The sequence below is a fragment of the Onychomys torridus genome, chromosome 4, assembly GCF_903995425.1.
Source record: "Onychomys torridus chromosome 4, mOncTor1.1, whole genome shotgun sequence".
Classification (NCBI taxonomy): domain Eukaryota; kingdom Metazoa; phylum Chordata; class Mammalia; order Rodentia; family Cricetidae; genus Onychomys; species Onychomys torridus.
Genome location: NC_050446.1, coordinates 6492702 through 6514423, shown reverse-complemented (window position 1 = coordinate 6514423; position 21722 = coordinate 6492702). Strand labels below are relative to the sequence as shown.

The following is a 21722-nucleotide window of genomic DNA, read 5'->3' as shown; positions in this document are numbered from 1 at the left end:
TAGCTTCAGGGACCTCAGTCCAGCAGATACCACATGAGCAGCTACCACCTGGCAACCCTCTCCCAGGTCCTCACCTGCTCATATGCCATGAATTTGATGGCTGACTCAGGGGCAATTTTGAGGACGTTGATGCCATTGCCCCGCCAGAGAGACTTGGCACCCCCTTCTCGAATCATCTGTGTGAACCCGCCTATGATGCACATATTGTTGCTGCGGGAGGCATGGACCTGGGGGGAGAAGAGGTCAGAGGAACTCAGCAGGACTGAGGGCTGCCACTGTCCACCTTGGGAGAAACCTGCCGTTGTCAGGACACAGGAAGGCTCTTCCCTCTGAGCAATTAGAAGAATAAATTAGCATCCTGAGGATTCAGCAGGCATGGCTGGATGTTTTTGTTTTAGTATTATTATTATTGACAGGCTCTTATACTATATAGTGCAGGCTAACCTTGAATTTTCAATCTTCTTAAGTACTAGTATTAGAGGTATGCCCCATCATCCCAGACAAGACAACTCATAATCTCTATATAAACATCCCAGGAATTCTGTGAAAAACAACAGTGAGAGGGAACTGTTCAAGTTTCTGTTTTCTCAGAGGCTCTGGGGGGAGAAATGGCTGCTCAGGCCATAGAGCTGGGAGGAGGGGCCAGCCCAAGACATCTTCTAAGTCATTTGCCTCTGTCTGTTTCTGGAAGATAGGGGGAGATCCCACTTAACTTATGCCAAGGGGAATGGGGTAGTGCCTGCAAAGTATTAACTCCAACTCCATTAGCTGGGATGGGAAGTTTGGGCTTTTAAAGCAGGGCCCTGGCTGAGGAAGCCAGGGGAAGCTGAGTCACCAACAAATCATGGGTAAAAATCGATTTCCTGCTCATCTGCATGAGCACCTTTAGTCTGTCCAGGGGGCTTCTAGGGGATGTGCTATTCCTGGGCAGGCCTCCTGGCACAAGAAGTGCCAGAGAGAAGCAAAATGGGGTAAATGGTCACTGTGCAGACAGACACCAAAGTCCATGAGTGTCCACATGTGGGTCATTTCACAATGCTTCCCCTGACATCAGACAAGTTTATCTCTGCCCTGTGGACGTGGAGCTGAATGCCCAGGAAAGGTAGAGGCACTGCTACCTGATGGCCTCTGGGTCATGAAAGGTTCTGTTCACCCTACCTTCCATGAGGAACCCTATCCATCCTGAGATGTGCTTAAGGAATTTAGGTCCTGGCACACTCCAAGTAACAAGGCCATGTAAGGTGATGCCCAGCTTAGGTTTCTCATATAAAATTAGACCAGCTAAATGCAAAGGTCACCTAGGCCTGGATCTATGGTACCTGCAAAGCATTAACTCCATTAGTTGGGGTGGGAAGTTTGGGTTTTTAAATCAGGGTCCCAGTTGAGGGAGGGAGAGGAAGCTGAGCCACCAATGAACCATGGGTAGGAATCTGACCACTTTCCTGCTCACCTGCATAAGCACCTTCAGTCTGTCTAGCGGGGCAGTGCAGGTTCTGGAAACTGCCCCTGCCCCACCTCCGGCCACCAGGTGCCTCCACCACATCCCTGTCTGCCTCTCTTCCACTGTGAACTCATCTGGGACTGTCAGGTTCTCACCAACATCGAAGATCTATGGGGAAGACAAGCAGAGACATAGCCAACTTTACTCAGGACATCTGTGGCCAAGCTGCTAGCCCAGCGATGGTCACTGCCTTCCACCCTCTCAAAGTGGCCACACACATGGTGAGGATAAGAGGCACTGAAAACTCACTGGAACTCTTGCCCTTTGCTCTGACAGTGGCTGCAGCTCTTGACCTTGTCTAGAAAGGAGCAGGTAATGATGGGAGGGGAGAGCGTTACAAAGCTGCTGGGTTGCCCTCTTAAGGCAGCTCCTGCAGCTTCCGGCAAGGACTACAGGGATGGACCACAAGGATCAAGGATGGGTATAAACCTTGTAACCTGATGCGGAGCCAGACTTCGGGCAGGACAGGAAGTTATGCAAGGCCTCACAAGCAAACTGCTGTGCTGTTTGCGTAATGGTGTCTCCCTGGAACCAGTCCCAGCCAGCTCTGCTGACCTCTTGGCTACAGGCCAGAGACAGACCAGCTGTTCTAAGCTGTAGAGTCAGCCTCTTACTTTCACCCAGGAAGCCCTGACCGGGCACTGTGGGAGCAGGTAGATAAGGCAGGAGTAGTGTTAAGTCAGAATGACATTTCCAACTGGGGACCACATCTGCATTCCTGAATGTGGAACCCTGCTAACTGAGGGGAAAAACAAAAAACAAAAAACCAAACCAGTATGTAGGCCCCTATAGGGCATGCTTATTAAAAACCAAAACCAAAAAGCCAGAGTCTAACTCTGTAGCCCAGGCTGCCCTTTACCTCATGAGGCTCCTCTGTCTCAGCTAGGACATGCTATTTTTGCCACAGAGAGAAATGATACTAAAAAAGAAACCCAGGGAAGGCGGAGGTATCTATAGCAAGGTTTCTTTCCCCATCCCAAGGAGGACAGACTGTATGCTTCTGGGAGAAGCAGCGGCACTGGGAAAAGATATGTGGAATGGACCATGAAGGACAATGGCACATGGGAATAGAAAGGTGCTCCCCGTGAAGGGCCAAGGGAATAGCCGTGCTGTTCCGGCTGGTCAGTGTGGAAAGAAGAGGAACATATAGTCATATATGGGCAAAAGGGGACAACACCTCCTGGGCTCAGGCCTGGCTGGGGAAGGAATCACTGACACCAGTCAAAGATGGCTGTCTGAGTGGACGGTGGGGTGTGTGGCCTCACCGTTGAGTGCTTCCAGTACAGGATGATCTCCGGGATGTTCTCCACGGGGTGCAGGAGGTGGTAGTCCCTCCACTCATTCCAGTCGATGGTCATCGTGCCATTCTTATCCATGCTGTAAGGCAGAAGCATGGTTACTCTCGTGTGTCACACCCCGTCTGCCAGCTGTGTGCCCCACCACGGGATGAAGGTAGGTGCCATGGCCACTGAGGAAACCAAAGGCACCATGTGCCCATGAGAAAGGGTAAGGTGGCTCGATACCCCATTTTCTACAAAATGGAGATATGCTGGCCCACAAGAACCCCATTCTGATCAGGGAGGGAGGCAGTCACGGGGTGACACAGATACTTACTAGGTGACAGGGCCCCAGAAGTGGCCCGTTCGTATTCTGACAGACAGACAAAGGAGGATGCAGAGGAGAGAGGAGAAACAACACAGATAAATGCTTTGAGCAGGTTAGTAAAGCAAGCACACCCAAGGACACTAGGGGCCAGCACAGCATGAGGACAAAACCTTTAGTTAGTGAGGGGCAGAAGTAGGCTCTAGGGGCTGCTGTCCCTGTGGCCAGCCGGCTGTGAGTACAGCCAGGTACAAACTGTTCTATTCAAAGAGCTTTCTGGAAGCACTCTGCCCATGAGTGAGCCATCTTTCTGGCCAGCATGTGTGGCTACAGAGTGAAGAACAAGCCACTAGCAGCAATCCAACTCAAGGACAAGCAGAGAAAGTGTTCCAAGGACACTTCTCACCAACATGAAATGCCTACAACTCAGCTTGTCATTTTAAGGGTCACTGGCAAATGGGGCTAATTCCAGATTTGTAAGTCTTAGAGTAGGGCTGCAAACCTCAGGAGAAGCTTGCTTTGGGAAGGGGCCTATTCATCCTTCCAACACAGGACCAGTTTCAGGGCAGCAGGTAACATGAACAGTACGTGGATTAGACCAAAAGCTATTAAAACATCCCAGAGAACAGAGCTCACCTCTTAAGAATCTTCTCTGCCTGCTGTTCAGAGATCTTGACACCCAGGTCCCGCAGGGACTGCATGATCTCTTGAGCATCGATTCGTCCTGTAACAACAAGAGCCATGAGCAGGGTCTGGCATTTTGTAAGCCAGAGGCCTGCCCAGCAGGGGAGCTACAAGCTAAACTCACCATCATTCTTTTTGTCTAGACTCTTGAACACCAGCCTCAGCTTTTTCTCGTGATCTTGGAGGTAATGTACAAACTCTTCAAAGTCCAGTTGCCCATCAAGGTCCTTGTCACCTGCTTGCACAATTTTCTAGAAGACCAATGTAAAAACTTGAGTTTTGGCTCCCTAGCATCTTGTCGCAATGGGGAAATAACTGGTCTCCACAGGGACCCAAGACATCCTATTGCTAAGGATATACGAGCCCATGGGAACCCCATCGTGTCAATTGTACCCACACAGCAGAGCCACTGCTTAGGTTCCTATTCAGAAACCAAGCAAGGGCCCACCCTGCTTGGCTGTAGAGAAGTGCTCCCTAGAGGAAGCCCTCAGAGCCCAGCAGGGCAGCCTGGTGCTTGTTCTTACCAAGCATCCCCAAGTCCTGCTTGTTGTACAGCCAGGACCAGCGGCTTGGCTCCCCTGCAGGACTGTCCCTGGGACAGGTCCCCTTAGGAGGAGCTCTGCCTCTTGCCCTATCCCCGTGGTGGCACTAGTCCAGTAACAATTTGGTGACCAGGGTAAAGATGCAGACAATGCCTAGTGGGCAGAAACGTTGCCAGGGAATACTCTGGAGGCTGCAGAGACAGGAGGAGCCAGGGGCAACTATTCTTGGGCTCACGATGGCACTGCAAGTCCAGTCCTTAGTCTCAGAGACATCAGATATATCCAACTCCAGATTCCCAACCAAGCGCTGAAGGCCAGAACAGCTTTACCAGTTCAGTGACCTAAGGCTTTTAGTGGCCCTGATCCTTGGTAGCACCTGTCTTAGGTGAGCTTTGCTCGGCAGCTGTGACAGCAGCTGGATGCAAAGCAGCTGGGTGCTTCTCCCCGCAGGACAGGGCATGGGGTATGTGAAAGGCTTTATTGAGGCCTCTCCAGCAGCTTGCTCTAAGAGGTACAGCCTGTCCTTTCCCACATGTCACAAAGAAAAAAAAAACAGCAGTTAGAGATGGCATTCACAGGAGGCCATTGCCAGGGTTGTCATATGCATTCCATCTCAGTGGCACTTTGTTTTTTGTTTTGTTTTCTTTTTAAATTACATTTAGCCAAGAGTGGTGGTGGGCGCCTTTAATCTCAGCATTCCAGAGACAGAGGCAGGTGGACCTCTGTGAATTCAAAGCCAGGATGGTCTACATAGGGAGTTCTAGGTCAGCCAGAGCTATAGAATGAGCCCCTGTCACTGGATGGGTGTGGGTGTGGGGGGAGGCGTTTTAATTACATTATTTAATTATTTGGAGAGGGCACTTTGAATAAAAAACAAGAGAATCTCCCAAGGAAAATATTCCTCAGTACTCTTATAGACAAATCCATTCACTCGTCAAAAATCATCGTGCTAAGTCAAAGTGTTCTGAGCCAGCTAGGGTTCAAAAACGGATGGGCCACTGGCTGGCTCACACTCTCAAAGGTGGCCATCAGGGTTCCCTCTTATTTAGCACTCTAGCCATTGATTTCGGGGAGGTTCTAGATCCCTAGAACCCATGAGGGTAAGTTGGCGCATGGGACAGATGGAGCACATGTCTAATCTGAAGGCTGGGGTTATGTAAGTTCTTGCCAACATCTGTGCTCTCAGTCAAGGGCCACCACCCCAGATCTCAAATAGGAAGGAAAAAGTGTATGTCACTTAGGGAGGAGGCATACAGAACACTCTCTGGTCCCTAGACAGCCTGCCACCAAAGTAATCTGTCCTGGGGTGACGTCCTGTGACACAGACCACCCACGATTATTTTAAAACATTCTCAAAGAGCTCGCTCTGTATCTGCAGGCACGGTGGTGCACACCTACAATCCTAGCACTAGCGAGACGGGGGCAGGAGGACCGCTAAGAGTCTGAGGCCATTCTGAACTAACACCAAGACCCTGTCCAAGAAAGACCTGCCAAGTACGGTGGCAGAAGGTTTTAATTCCAGCTCTAGGGAGCCAGAGACAGAGCTCTATGAATACCAGGTCACTCAGGGCTGCATGGAGACCTTTGTCTTAAAATAAAATAAAATAAAATAAAATAAAATAAAATAAAGGGAAGGCGGGCAGACAGGCAGACTTGCCCCCCCCCCCCCTTTTACAACCACTCACACCTGCTTTGTGTCTCCATTCTATGATCCCCAAACAACACATCAGCACTGGGGGACAGCATGAAATTTAGTGACTCAAAGAAAACCCCCAAGCCATGGTTCAGTTTCCCATCACACAAGGGCCAGGATCACTGCTGCCATCCTGTTTCCTTGGGCACTTAGCATTTAAAAGTCCAGGCGGGAATGCTCCCTCCATATTGTAGCCTCTCCTCCTCCTCCAGTGTGTTTCTAGCCTCAGCCCCAAAGTCACAGAAACTGCCCAAGCAGTGAAACAGCTCTGGACCTTGCCGACACCATGTACATTTTAGAAGACTCTACCTCAGCCAAAGATTCCATCTCCCACAAGCGCCTTCTCGGTCCAGCCTTTCTTGGAAATTACATGAAGACCAGTCATTCTCATGACAATGACATAACATGCTGGCTACAGCCCCGAGGGCTGGGGAAACACCTACATTTCAGACATTCTTTCCTCTTGGCAGGGAAGTCATGCCTAGAGACCATTCATCGCTTCACTCAAAACTAGTCCTTGCCTGCCGCCCCTTGCCACACTGGCTCAGCATACAGACCTGCTTCCATTGGCGGTAGGTGGAGAACTCTTCCGAGGGGATAAAGACACTGAGTTTGAAGATGGACTTCAGCTCTGCAGGAAGCCCCTTGGATTCAAAGTACTGGAACTCCGTCTGGGCCTCCCCAATGATCGGCACATACAAGCACAGGCAGAGCATGCTGGGGAAACCGGGTGCTCAACCACCACTGGGAGCAAGCGCTGGCCAAAGTCAAGAGTGGGAAATGCCGGAGTTCACAGGAAAGTGGCACAAGATATGTCTTGCCTCAGCTGTCACTGGCTGCTTAAGTCCTGCCCTTTTACTTAATAGAAAAAACCGCCCACTCTAAGTGCAGCCAGCAGCCAATGAGCACAGGCCCCAGCAGCGACAGTATCAGGTTGCTCAAGAGCAGAGGAGCAAAGATCAGGACAAACGTCACTGCTTGCAGCAGTTAACTCTTGGAGCCCAGGCACAGGCATTGCCTAGGGATGCAGTCCCCATGTCCAAACAAACCTTCACCCCTGGCTCTCAACCCCCGAAAATAAACAAACAGCCAACATTCTGTTTTCATACAAGGTCCCCAAATGCGTCACACTATGCACCTTTCTCCTCTTAGTAAATAATTCCCAACTGGAAATTCAGTGGAACTAAAGACTGAATCAAAGCCCATTGAAAACTGACCCAGGCTACTGTGAGAGAGGAATCTGAGAGCCACATCCCCAGCTGTCCTGGAACACAGAACCCACAATCCACAAGAATGCAGTACCTGGGAACTGCTTCCATCAGTCACTGGGGTTAGCCAAGGGTGAGTCCTCAAAGCCCATGCCCACTCAGAGCCACTAGAAATCTTCGTCTGATCATAGTTCTAAGAACTCTGCTGTGCCATCCTAAAGCCTTTTGTTTTGTTTTGTTTTGTTTTTCGAGACAGGGTTTCTCTGTAGCTTTGGAGCCTGTCCTGGACTAGCTCTGTAGCCCAGGCTGTCCTTGAACTCACAGAGATCCACCCTCGTCTGCCTCTCCAGTACTGGGATTACAGGCGTGCGCCACCACTGCCTGGCCCTAAAATTAACTATGATTAAATGAGCCAGGCATAGTGGCTTGGACTACAGTCCCGGAATTTTGGGGACTGAAGGAGGATCTCCAGTTTGAAGCCCTAAGCTACATATTATCTCAAAAATGGGGTGGGATGGAGGCTCAGGAGTAGAATGCTTGTGGGCCACACTGAAGGCTCAGGGTTTATCTAGACTGGGAAGTGCTTGAGAGATTAGTAAAGCACACCTCTGGGTGTGTCTATGTAATTCCAGAGAAGACTAGTTAAGCAGAGAGGTCCTACCTGAGAGCGGGATTGGGCTGCAGCTGGAATAAAGGGTGAAAGCAGAAAGCTGGCTACTGCAAACTTGCTCTCTCCTCTCTCTGCCTCCTGGCCATCATGATGGGCTTAACACAGGAGCTAAAACAAGTCCTTCCTCCCTAAATTGTCTTCACAGTATCTTCACAAATTTGACTAGTTGCTGGGCATGGTGACTCAGGCCTGTAATCCTAGCACTCAGAAGGCTGAATGAAGCAGGAGAACTGTTAAGAGTTCAAAGTCAACCTGGGCTACAGTGTAAGACTCAAAACTAACCTCAAAAACTAATGAAATGACTAGCAAAGGCTTACTCACCAGCAAGCAGAGGGGGAGGAATTAAACTGGACCCCTCACCTACGCTTTTTTTCACTGCAAATACTTGTGGTTACGGGCATTCCCATTATCATTGTGTCCACTGGCAGCCCAGCTCTACATACAAACTTTCAGAAGACAGAAGATCTCTGGTCCTGGAAGAATCTGATCTTTTATTTTATTTTTAAATTGTATTATTTTTAACTGTGTGTGTGTGTGTGTGTGTGTGTGTGTGTGTGTGTGTGTGTGTGTTGCCATACACAAGCCATGGACATACAGGTGTCCTCAGAGGCCAGAGGCACTGGATTCCCTGGAGCTACGGGTAGATTTACAGGTGGTAGCACGAAGCCTGGTGTTGGTGATGGGCGCTCAGGTCCCCTGCAAAAGCAGCACATGCTCTTAGCTGCTGAGCCATCTCTCCAGCCCCCAGATACATCATCATTCTTTACATGCCAACCTGCACTCTCTTTCCATCCCTTCCTCCCCTCCAGATGAGAGTCTCTGAGGGCGAGATCACGTCACTGTGACAGGACAGGATCAGTCCCACCCTCATTCCTTCTATGGTGTATCCCTATTCCTCCATCCCTTCCTAATAGAGACTAAGCCTTGTCACTCCTGGGATGGACTGAAATGGGTAGTTACCATTTGGGGATCAGCAAAAGGGAAAGGATTTCAACTCCAAAGTGTCTTAAGAATCTGTGAAGATACACACCTTTAATCCCAGCACTCAGGAGATAGGCAGGTGGGTCTCTGAGTTCAAAGGCAGCCAGGTCTACACAGAATAAAACTGCTAAGAGGATTCTAGAATAAGACACTATTGTATAATCGTGTATAACACTGAAACAGAATCTAACAAAGGAGAAGGCATTTGGGTTCCAGAGACTTGAGTTTGTAAACCCAGGCCTTGGCGTATACTTGATCTGACGAGGAGATGTTATTCTAAGAGGATTTCTGCTCAGATTCAGCCGTCTCTGAAATTGCCCAATCCAAAACATTCTGCTTTTGAGCTATTTTAACAGACATCTTAAGTCCACTGCTGGGGTCCTAAAGACAGAAGGCTATAGCTTCAGACTTTGCATACCCTGTCTTCACCTCTTGCTTGACTCACAAAAGGGCTTTTGGGTGAAGGCTGATGAAATGGCTCAGCAGGCAAAGCTGCCTGCCACTCCAACCTTCACTCACACACATGCACAAATGCCAAAAAAAAAAAGGGCAGGCGGTGGTGGTACACAACATGACTTTAATCCCAGCACTTGGGAGACAGAGAAACCAGGTCTCAAAACAAACAAGCAAAAAACAAAAAAACAGGGAGGGGGCTAGAGAGATGGCTCAGCGGTTAGAGCACTTGCTGTTCTTCGAGAGGACCCAGGTTCAATTCCCAGCACTCACATTGTGGTTCATACAGCCATCTGTAACTGTAGTTCTGGGGATCTAACATCCTCTTGTAGCCTCCAAGGGCACTAGGCATGCACATGGGTACATGGACATGCATACAGTCAAAACACACACACACACACACACATATATAATTAAAAAGGCATTTCCTTGACTATAACAAAGGTCATTATCCTACACAGACCAATAGTTTTGGAGAGGCAAGGAATGTTCTCTGAAATGTTCTGCAAGTGACTGTCAACATACTATTTTACAGTGTTATATCAATTCTATTCCAACATTAGTTTAATTTCATTTTCTGTGGTGATGGTGACTGAACCCAGGGAGGGCCCTGAATGCTGGGCAAGTGCTCTACAATTGAGACACACCCACAGGTCCAACCTAAGTTGTTTTTGGTTTTGAGACAGTTTCTTTATGTAACCCAGGCTAGCTTTGGAACTTTTTCCTTTTGAACACAGATTCAGTAGAGGCCAGGCATGGTGGCGCTTATCTAAATCTATATCCCCAGGAGACTGAGTAGGAGACCAGCCTGGGCTACACAAGCAGACTTTGTTATTCCCCAAAGAAAGCAAAGCAAAGCAGAGGTGCTTAGCTAAACATTCATCTTCTAATCCAGAACTCCATTTTCTTTCTTCTCCCCCCCCCTCCAGACAAGGTTTCTCTGTGTAGCTTTGTGCCTTTCCTGGAACTCAATCTGTAGCCCAGGCTGGCCTCAGAGAGATCCGCCTAGCTCTGCCCCCCAGTGCTGGGACTAAAGGCATGTGCCACCACTGCCCAGCTCAGAACTCCATTTTCAACACAGACACAGACTCTTCCAGAAAGAGTCCATCTCTAGGTGCCTGGTGTCTGAGGCAACTTCTGTGTCCTGGGACTTCAGACTGTAGGCCACTAGAGGCTTCTGCAGCCACCTCAGTCCTCTCTGCCTGGCTTGCCCAAGTCCCCAAGCCTACGGATGACAAGACTCAGGCTCACAACAAGGCCGGGTTTCTGTTACAACAGCCACTTAGAATAGTGCCTAAAGCCGATTCCACAGGTGAGGGATTTCAAGCCCATTTCTAGGAAACATCTGAAAGCCCAAGCTTAGACCCCTGTGATCAACAGGAGCCACACGTGAGGCATAGCAATGGCAGACTCAGGTCCCATTCCGGGCATCCCAAGGCAGCTCATGGCCCTGGGGACCTGACCACAGCTCTCTTTCCTTACTCTATCTAGTTTGGTGACCTAGATCTGTCTCACATTCCTATGACTGACGTACGAGAACAATAGCAGCAGCACTAGAACTCTGCTCATGGCATCAGATTTCACGGACTAGGTAAAGGAGCGGATCCTTTCAAGAGCATCTTTCCACTTTGATCTACCCGGACCACCGTCGCTTTCCTCATCCTGCCCCTCTATCACGTGCCCAACCCCACAACAGGAACTTCCGGTAAGGGTTGGACACACAAAGAGGGCAGGTACAGTGGGAGGTAGCACTGAGTCGGAAAGTAACTCCCAGCTCTGCAATGACTCAGACCGAGCCAGAAGCGTTAAGTGAAGGAGCCTGGCAAGCCCCACCCTCAAGGTTCTCAAATCTCATTGGCTGCTCTGTCATTTTATGATCAGGTTGCCATGACAGCCCAGTGTAGCAGGTTTCCAATGAAACCTGCCTACACTTGGTAATTACACACACAATGAGAACAATCCTGACCGCCCCTCAGGATCTAAGCTCCACTGTGCAAGGGCACCTCCCACTCCAGACAAATGGTTCTCTTTCCCAACTTTCGGATTAACTGTGAGACAAAGATGAAGAGGAAACTGGAGCAGTTCCTATAACAAGAGCCTGCAGGAACCCGACTCACAGACACAGATTTACGTGGGGAGGGGTGGGGTAGAATGAAACGGTAGTGCAGTGGACAATGAGAAGCCTGAGAACTGAAGGTTCTCCAGACTGTTCCCAAAGCTTGCTGAGAAAGGCAGAGGCTGATCCATCTCATGTACTTTGTGCAGTGTAAATGCTCACTGTTTCCATTCCGACTTTCAAAGAGTCTACACTGCTCAGAGGTGCTCCCTCTTGCCTTCCCCATGAAGCCCACCAACCCAATTCCCCTCCCCCAAACAGAGCCAGAAAATGGTGTGGGTCTCTGCAGGCCAGGCTTGAAAGTCCCAAGGCAAGCCCTTAGAGGCAAACTTGGCAAGGGGTACCAGCAGGAAACTAGGAAGTAGAGCAGTTATTATTAAAGTTTTAAAAAAAGTCATCTTTTTAAAAGGCAGCCAGCTAATTCAGGACAGAGGATGTCACAAAATGAGCATACCAGCACTCCTGGTCTGAGGTAGAGAGCAGCACTCTCTTGCCGTACAGTAAGCTCAAATGCCTCAGGCAGGACAGTCTCTGTGAGACCCTGACTATGGGAGTTCATCAGTCTATAGACTCCCCTTGATGTCGCTGCTCAGCTACTGCAAAACATGTCACAGTAAAGTCCCTGTCTACTGGTGACAGCTAGACAGACACTTCCAGGGAGACTCGATGTGACATTCTGGGCACATCTATTATATGCCAAACACTGGGTAGACTCTCCTTGCCCTCTAACTGAGAAGAAGATTCAGGAATGAAACTCAGTGGATGAATAAGGCTGCACCCGCGGCAGACAGTCCGGTCTGTTCTCAGTGAGAGCTCGACCAGCCCCGTTAAACAGCTCTCTGAAGGGATGTAAACAAGGTTCCAGAAAGAGTGGGGTTAAGTCTCAGCAATTCCTCTCTATAAGTGATTTGGCAAATTACTGAACTCTTCTGCACTTTACTTCTCCAACCTCCAACTGGGGAGTGCTGTCACTTACCTTGGCTCCTGTGAGCACTGGATGCAAAGAAGAAAGGCCCTGACACTTGGCTGACCCTGGGGGCTGTGGTCAACTCAAGAGTCACCAGCCTCTACTCTGCATGACTCCAGGCTCTCCTATGACCCAGTCCATCCCTGAACTTCCTCTAGGACCTCAGGTAAACCCAGCAAGGAGCAAGTGACCATAAAGCTGACAAGATCTGCCTCCCCTAGCCTGGCACAGTGGCTCACACCTTTAGTCCCAGCACTTAGGAAGCAGAGACAGGCAGATCTTTATGAGCTGAAGCCAGCCTGGTCTACAGAGTGAGTCCCAGGCAGCCAGAGCTACATAATGAGGTCTTGTCTTGGGAAAACAAAAACAAAAACCCTGTTCCCTTTCAAGGAACCTTCTCTTTCAACTGTCCTCTCACACTCTTGATAAATGAAGACAATAAACTTTAGCTCATCCCTTCCTTTCAAATGGCTTGTTCAGTAAAACAGACAAACCTGGGGTTAATCTACTGAAGTAACCTTTCCTCAACAACCAGGCAGGGGCAGTCACAATGGATAAGGAAGTTTACAGTGGTGATAGACATTTTAGACCAAATCTTGTGGCCTTCTTCATCACCCAACATTTCTCCAATACCAAACTTTTTTTTTTTTAACTTCCCCCTCCCGTGCTCATTTTTTCCCTTTTCAGGAAAATGACCCCAGCCCAGCCCTAAACTAGAAAGTCCTCTTGAAGGTGCTGTTACCTTAGGAAACTGTTCTGCAGGTCCGACCACCAGCAAGATGGTGGGTCTCTTTTCCGTGGCCTCAGCCCTTCCGTTTTGTTTCCCCAAAAAGGTGGACATCTGGTCTCCCCGAGCAGGGGCCTGGGTGCCTTTGACTCCATGATCGATGCCCTCTCTGGAGTCTTGGCACCCAGCTCTAGGGAAAAAGCTAGATAGAAAATGCCACAGCATCTGTAGCATCCCGGCTTCCTCCAAATGCCACTGCTGAAGACTGTTCACTTCTTAGGGATGTGACCACAATACCAAAGGTCTCTAGCTACACAGCTGTCTGGAATACTAGCCTGGGGAGTTCCCAGGCTGAAGCTACTGCAGGGGCTGTTTCCTGCTTTTTCAAATTCGCTCGTGCCTAGCCTGAGAAGTAGCTCACTTAGGGAGCCTCCCCGGCTGCTAGCAATATGGAGAGCAGCTGGGCTACTTCAATCAAAACTCACTTCAGTCAGATGGTGGACGATCAAAGTCTTGGCTCTTTTTTTTTTTCTAATGCAAAAAAATAATATCCAGACAGACCTCTCTTGGAGATGGAAACAACTCGGGGCTCCCAGTCATTCAGCCGTCCTCGCTCATTCCGCAAACTCAGGACAGAGAGAGCATCTAGTCTGCATTCTCACTGCAGCAGGGCCTGGCCAATCACCTCTGCCGACACTACCGGGTTCATTATCCGGACCACCAACCCTCCAATCACAGGCGGAGTATTTCCTGCTTGCAGCCCAGCTAGTCCGCAGGGAGGTACAGACCAGGTTCATTTTGCAGAATCTGAACAGGCTCATTTTTGTAGATAACTTCCCACTCTCCCCAGGGAAGCTTCCCCAATGCCACTCACCACATTCAACGTGATCCAGGGTCCTTGGCAACACCTCATAAGTCACCTAGCATCACTCTCTTCTCCCATTATTCAATTTTCTCCAACCTAAGCCTAGCAGAAAGCAAGCCTACATGGTAGTTGTTTCCTGAGATCACATCAGAACGCGAATCCTTCTACCTACCTCACCCCCATCCCTCGAACCAGGCCTTGGACTTACATCTGTCCACTTCGGTGAGCAAATGACCATGATTAATCTTCAGTTGTTTTTAGTTTAATAGCAGACAAATAGTGACCAACTATCATCCCTCACAAAGGTGACTCAAAATGTTCATAATCATTCTGTTTTAAAGATACAAGCCCAAGGCTGGGGAGATGGCTCAGCTGGTTAAGGGCATTTGCCAAGGCCTGCTGATCTGAGTATGATCTTGGATCCACAGTGGGAGCTGAGAATCTACTCCCTCAAGTTGTCCTCTGACCTCCACATGTGTGCCCACAAATATATACATGCACATATATCCATACATAAAAATCACATTAAAGGATGCAAGCCCCCCCCAAAGGTTCTCTAAATTCTCAGGAGAGGATGGGGGAACTTACAGCTCCGCCCACTGCTACAAGCCCCAGGAAAGAAGAACCCTAGTTAGAGACCAGCTTTTCAAAAGCTCCAGCCCTCTGCACTGCAGTTCCACTTTCAGCTTACTCTGTAAACCTGCGTGAAGTACTCATACACATAAAGCCATAAACATTCACATACATATACTATCTTTGTTTTATATATAAATGATTTTTAAACTTTGCTTGTAAATTTTCCTTTATTTTGTATAATTCCATAAATGTATCCAAAGAAATATCTACTCATCTCCCCAACTTCCCTCATGCCCCCAACACACCTTATCCTTTTTTTCTTTTAAATAACCCACTAACTCCAGTTAGTCCTGCCACAGATGCACAGGTCATCCAGCTGGAGCATGGGAAACCTATAAAAAGAGATTGTCTCTTTCCAGCAATCATCCACTGCCAGTAGTGCCTCAGTGTGGGGTGTGGCCTCGAGACTATACCAGGATTTTGGTTGGCTTGATCTTTTTTGGTCTTGGGCAGACAACCTTGGCTGCTGTAAGGTTTTGATCCTCACAGGCAGGTATGTGCAGAAGTCCCATGTCACAACACTCCACCCTATGCTCCAGCTCTTACGTTTTCTGTCTCTGGGTGTGATGGCACAGGCCATGAGTCCCAGCACTGGGGTGGCAGAGGCAGGCAGATCTCTGTGAGTTCGAGGCCAGCCTGGTCTACAGAGCAAGTTCCAGCACAGCCAGTGCTATATGGTGAGACCTTGTCTATAACAAAAAAGTTCCCTTGAACTGTGCACTTATAATTGGTGAATTTTCGTTTGTTTGTTTGTTTCTTGAGACAGGGTTTCTCTGTGTAGCTTTGTGCTTTTCCTGGAACTCACTCTGTGGCCGAGGCTGACCTCGAATCCACCTGACACTGCCTCCCGAGTGTTGGGACTAAAGGCATGGGCCATCACCGCCCAGCAGGACTTTTTTTAAGCATACTGGGGACTGAATCCAAGGCCTTAGAAATACTAGGCAAATGCCTACCAATGAGCTACAGACATCCCCAATTCCTTTTCAACTCTGAGACAGAGTGTGTTAGTCAGGGTTTCTATTGTTGTGATAAAACACCATGACCACAGCAACCTGGGAAAGGAAAGTCTTTATTTCAGCTTATTTGTCTCAATCACAGTCCATCTAAGGAAATCAGGACAGGAACCTGGAGGCAAGAGCTGGTACAAAGGCCATGGAGTTCTACTTACTGGCTTACTCCTTATTGTTTGCTCAGCCGGCTTTCTCATAGTACCCAGGACCACCAGCCCACAAGTGACAATGAGCAGGCCCCATCAATCATCAATCAAGAAAATGTACCACAGGCCCACAGGCCAATTTGGTGGGGGTATTTTCTCAACTGGGTCCATCTGTGATTCAATATTCTTTTTTTTTTTTTTTAAACACAATCCTTTTTCCGAGCGCATCCAAATTCTTTATCTATCTATCTATCTATCTATCTATCTATCTATCTATCTATCTATTACGCCTGCATGCCAGAAGAGGGCACCAGATCTCATTATAGATGGCTGTGAGCCACCATGTGGTTGCTGGGAATTGAACTCAGGACCTCTGGAAGAGTAGTCAGTGCTCAAAACCTCTGAGCCATCTCTCCAGCCGATTCAATATTCTTATGTGCAAAATGGAGACAGTTAATAGAACTGTTTTTGTTATTTTGGACCAGTCTAGAGCCAAGACCCCAAAATAAACACAAAAATCTCTCTCTCTCTCTCTCTCTCTCTCTCTCTCTCTCTCTCTCTCTCTCTCTCTCACACACACACACACACACACACACACACACACACATACACACACACACACATACACACACACACACACACACACACAGACACACACACACACACACACACACACACACACACACGAGATACTGGGGATTGAATTTAGGTCCTTGTCCATTTGTCCATGCAAGGCAAGTACTCTACCTACCCAGGCACATCCCTAACCTAACAAGTTAATCCTTTCATAAACCTGAACCCTGTTTAGGAACAGAAGGCAGAAGAAATAAAGGAGATAGTGATGTTTGGGGTTCCAACCTACAAAATTCCTTTATGTAGTAGGTACTGGCTTTTAATAGAATGGATTTCTCCATATCATGGAGCTGAGTTATACCAGGGCTTCCAGCCAGGAAGGAGGATCAGGAACTGATTCACACCTTCCTGCCTATAACAAGACTAAGAATATATGAAGCAATGGTTTCAAGCCATTGAACAGGCACAAAGGACAATGTTTCCTGAGAAATGTGGAGAGGTGAGGCCATTGCTGCACTGTCACAGTTCCCTGCCTGGAGTTTCCGGACTCTCATGCAGAGGAAGACCTTGAATGGAGCTGGGCAATCTCCCAACATTAAAGGGATGAGGCTGCTATGAGAGCAGTCTGAGTATTCAGGGTACTGGAGAAAAGACAGCTGTAGAGCTACAAGGGTCCCCTTGGAGTCACAATACACCATTAGACTCACAGAAATGATGCCTGATCTACCAGCCAGGGAAAACCTCAAAGTCCAGGTTTATGGAAAAACACTCAAGAGGGTGTGGCTTCCAACTCGGGCAAAGCCATTAGCTGGCATCTATCAAAGCAAGCCCTCCGATTTTCAATCTGCTTCAAATAACCACACCCAGGTCAAAGCTGGTGGGTATTTTACCACACACTTTCCCTTCACCTGCACAGACCAGGACCAGCTGTGGTTTACCGTGTGCTTCACCAGTTTTTTATTAAAACACTTAGATCTTTGTTGTCTATCTCCTTTCCCAGTGGTTAATACAGTCCATTTCTTGCACAGCTGCATCTAAATCAGAGCTCCGAGGAGATGATTGGTTTCTTCTGGGTATCTGTCAATCATCACGACTCTAATTCTACTTCGCTCAGCTTCCTGAGTTTGAGACCTACCCAACTCCAAAGCAGGGCTGGCACAGGCAGCTTCCTCCACCTGCAGCCTACACACATCAGCAGCTCAGTAAGGTGAGGGTGGTCATCTGCAGGAGTAACTCACACTTCAAGGACCTAGAAAACAGACTGAATGGACAAAAGCCTGTCTGAGGAATAGATTCCAAGGGAATGGACCTGGTGGCACAGTCAGATGGCTCATTTCAAATCGCCCGAGGAATTGTCCATAGTAGAATGCCCTCACACAGTACACAGAGGGACAACTGCAGAGGGCTGTGGAAGTTTCCTAACAACTGAAAGGAGAGCTTGCATACATGCTGGCAATGCCCACCTCAGTCTCCAAGCCTTGTCTACCCTACTGCTCATCTTTGCATAATATTCAGGACAGGTGTTTTCAGAGGGAACACCTGTTTTTTAATGAAAAAATGAAGCCAGACTTCATTTGACAGAAAGTCAGGTTGATGTGGCTGACTGATTTCATAATGAGGCCTGATTATGCCAATGAGGCCACAGGGAGGTCCCTGTCCACCAGCTACACGGGTCAGGTCTGAAGTTCTAAGGCAGTGGTTCAGCCTTCCTAATGCTACAAGCCTTTAATGCAGTTCCTTATGTCGTGGTGACCCCAACCATACATTTATTTTCGTTGTGCCTGGCAGTGGTGGTGCGCGTCTTTAATCCCAGCACTCGGAAGGCAGAGGCAGGCGGATCTCTGTGAGTTCAAGGCCAGCCTGGTCTACAGAGTGAGATCCGGGACAGAGAAACCCTATCGCGAAAAACAAAAAAATTATTTTCGTTGCTACTTTATAACTGTAACTCGGCCTGGCGATAATGGTGCACGCCTTTAATCCCAGCACTCGGGAGGCAGAGCCAGGAGGTTCTCTGTGAGTTCAAGGCCAGCCTGATCTACAGAGCAAGATCCAGGAAAGGCGCAAAGCTACACAGAGAAACCCTGTCTCGAAAAATAAATAAATGAATGAATGAATAAATGAATAACTAACTAAATGAATGAATGAATGAATAAAACTGTAACTCTGCTACTGTTATGAATCATAATGTAAACATCTGATAAGCAGGATATCTGATACATGACCCCTGTGAAAAGGTTGTCAGACACTCCCCCTCAAGGGGTCGAGACCCACAGGGAGAGAATCACTGTTCTAATGTTTTTTTTACCAAAACCAGAACTGAAACCAAAAAAACAAGATACAAAATGTGTAAGGAGAGAGACAAGAGTTCAAAGCCACGTGTTCACAACTTACTATTTCAGAGGCAGAACTGTAGCAGGTGGGACTGTCTAAGCTAACATGAATCAACCAGCTAATTCAGTTGAGTAAGCTACCCTAGGGGAGCCAGAGGCTCAGGATGTAAGGCTGCGTGAACAGACTAGACCCTCCTGCCGGTGACTCAGCCCTCAATTAGAGAGTGAAGAAGAGCCAGCCCTGGTCCCCCTGGCACTGCTCAGTTGGTAAAGGTGGTAGTGATGCAAAGCATGGAATCCCCTAATCTGCATTTTAGAAGTCAATGTAGAAATCTGACTGTGGCAGAGAACAAGAGGTCTACACATCAGTCTCCTGAATGACTTGTTCCTGCTGGTGAAAAGCCAGTCCCCATCGTTCAAGGTGAATGCCTTTTTAACAAAGATGTCTTTTTCTCATCTCTAAAAGAAAAAGTGCACAAAATTAAGCAATGTTAAGCACAGGCCTCTTGAGCCTTAGGACAAGAATGAAGCCAGTCCTCATTGAAACACACTATGTTTTTCCAAGACCATGGTTCTCATTCCAGTAAGATTATCTATCAAGTTTCTGAAGAGAATGTAGCTACTAGCTGAAGCCAACATGTAAAATCCCACATGCCTAAAAGGATCAAAACCTTCCCATGCACACCCTTCCTCTCTTTCTCTATGTTGATAGGCAAACCTGCAGACTCAGTGGTAGGCAGTGCTTCTCCAGTTTGCCCAGGCCCTGAGATTTGATCCCCAGAGCTGCCAGAAACAGTGTTTTTGGTTTCTCAGAAACTGACTTAAGAGCAAAGCCTGGGATCAGGCTAGATCAGGTAGTGCCACCTGCAGCACACGGAAACCAGTGGTAGGATTATGGAGCCCAGGAATTTACAGCCAACCGGGACAACCCAGCAGAGTCAAAATAGACCAGTGGTGCAGGACCACCTTAACTCCCAAAGATCACTTGCTGGACACTGTTCCAGACTGCAGGCTCAAGAGTGCAAGAGAGCCCAGCATGTTGACACAGCGCTGGGGGACAAAGCAGACAGAGATGTGTGTGCTCAAGGCCAGGCAGGGTAAATTGTGAGAACCTGTCTCAAGACTAAATAAACAAATAGCAGGAAGAGGAATCTATTCAGAGACTGCCTTTTACAGGCAGCAGAGCTGTTAAAGGTAGTTGGGAGAAGCCTAACAGAAAATGACTGGTTTGAACCAGACCAGCTCTTAGAAACAATTCAAAAGTAGATTTAATTATGGAACTATTACTTCTCTGGCCCTATTTTCCCTTTCCTATAGGTTAGAGACGAAGAAACTCTAGCAAACAAAATATACCTACAATGTGAATGAAAAATGGAAAAAAGTGAGCTGTGCCCCAGTGTGTTCTATGAGGTGCTATAGGAATGTCTCTCTCCAACGCCTCTGTAGAACCCTGGACAAGCCATTTAACCTCCTTGGTTAGTGTGGAGGCTGAACTGCACACCTGAATGTGATCTCTATGGGTTCAAAGTCCACCTGAGGATAACATTACAGGCCAGCACAGATGGCTGTGAACAACATAATCCCCATGCTTAGTGGAGGTGGAGATAGGAGGATCCTGAGTTCCAGCCAGCCTGGGTCACATGGTAAGACCATCTCAATTTAAAATAAAATGAAATAAAATAATCTAAATACTCTAAATAGCTAACTACAAATAAATATACATGACACTAATCAAAAGCAAGAACAGTGTTTCAGCATGTGGAGATGGGCAAAGGGCTGGTAGAGCTGGCTAAGGTGGCCACTGTCACTAGCTTTATCAAGCATGATGATCTGACTATGTCACACAATTGAAGGAGAAGGGCTAGCACACAGTTTCCTCAATTCTTGGTGACCTAAACTACTATCTAGGAGTATGGGTCAGTGTAAGAACACTTGCCTGGTATATACAAGACCTGGGGCATATATAAGACTCAGGGTTTGAGCCCCAACAAGACACAAAACCCAAAGTTAGCCTCCTCTACCGTTTTCCACCACTGGCCATTTCAGTGATTTTAGTAAGAATTCTAACTCTGGGGCTGGAGAGATGGCTCAGTGGTTAAGAGCACTGGCAGCTTTTCCAGAGGACCCAGTTCAATCCCAGCACTCACATGGCAGCTCATAACTGTCTGTAACTCTAGTTCCAGGGAATCTGGCACCTTCGCACAGATATGCGTGCAGACAAAACACCCATGCACATAAAATAATAAATCTTTTTTTTTGTTTCTTTTTTTGGTTTTTCGAGACAGGATTTCTCTGTGTAGCTTTGGAGCCTGTCCTGGAACTCACTTTGCAGACCAGGCTGGCCTCAAAATCAGAGATCCGCCTGCCTCTGCCTCCTGAGTGCTGGGATTAAAGATGTGCACCACCACCGCTTTTTGTTTTGTTTGTTTGTAAGGATTTATTTATTTATTATGTACATAATGTTCTGTCTGCATGTATGCCTGCAGGCCAGAAGAGAGCACCAGATCTTATTACAGATGGTTTTTTTGCAACCATGTGGTTGTTGGGAATTGAATTCAGGTTCTGTGGAAGAACAGCCAGTGCTCTTAACCCCTGAGCCATCTCTCCAGCCCTAAAATAAATAAATGTTAAAAAAATAAAATATAAAAAAAAGAATTCTAACTCGGGGTGGAGGGAGGCTGGAAGAAGTTAAGCCCAGGAGTGGATGGAATAATGAGGAAAACTCAGGGACCAGCAGGAACAGGGACAGCAGCCACCTCCTCCACTGCTCCAGCAGAGAATGAGCCATGACTCACCTCCCGCTTCCTGGAAACCCAGACAAAAGGTAGAAGGCATCAGGCAGCTCCTGCTGGCCCGCCTGCCTTATTCATGTATTTATTTGCTTTAAAGGAAAAGGCATCTTTAGAAGGATGCCTTTTGTTTTGTTTTGTTTTTCTTCAGTGTCTTTTCTGTTCAGGTCTTTTCTCTTCCACACACTGGAGCAGTACTTAGCTTTTGAGGTGCTTCCTCAACATGACC

At 47.8% G+C, this 21722-nt stretch overlaps 1 protein-coding gene across 9 annotated transcripts in view; it reads right to left on the bottom strand.

Annotated features, from left to right (window-relative positions):
- Slc25a25 (solute carrier family 25 member 25) overlaps positions 1-21722 on the bottom strand; it is a 34286-nt gene that overhangs the window by 3181 nt on the left and 9383 nt on the right. The window contains exons 1-7 of one of the 9 annotated variants that reach the window (XM_036184655.1): positions 13706-13808; positions 3912-4038; positions 3740-3827; positions 3116-3151; positions 2767-2878; positions 1451-1609; positions 75-227 (exon numbers count right to left, since the gene is read on the bottom strand). In XM_036184655.1, coding sequence (XP_036040548.1) covers positions 75-227; positions 1451-1609; positions 2767-2878; positions 3116-3151; positions 3740-3827; positions 3912-4038; positions 13706-13744 — 714 coding nt within the window. In that variant the 5' untranslated portion in view covers positions 13745-13808. Of the gene's footprint in view, positions 1-74; positions 228-1450; positions 1610-2766; positions 2879-3115; positions 3152-3739; positions 3828-3911; positions 4039-6579; positions 6920-13159; positions 13809-21722 lie in introns of those variants that run through there. The other 8 variants (XM_036184649.1, XM_036184656.1, XM_036184653.1 and 5 more) reach the window with 8 other exon arrangements.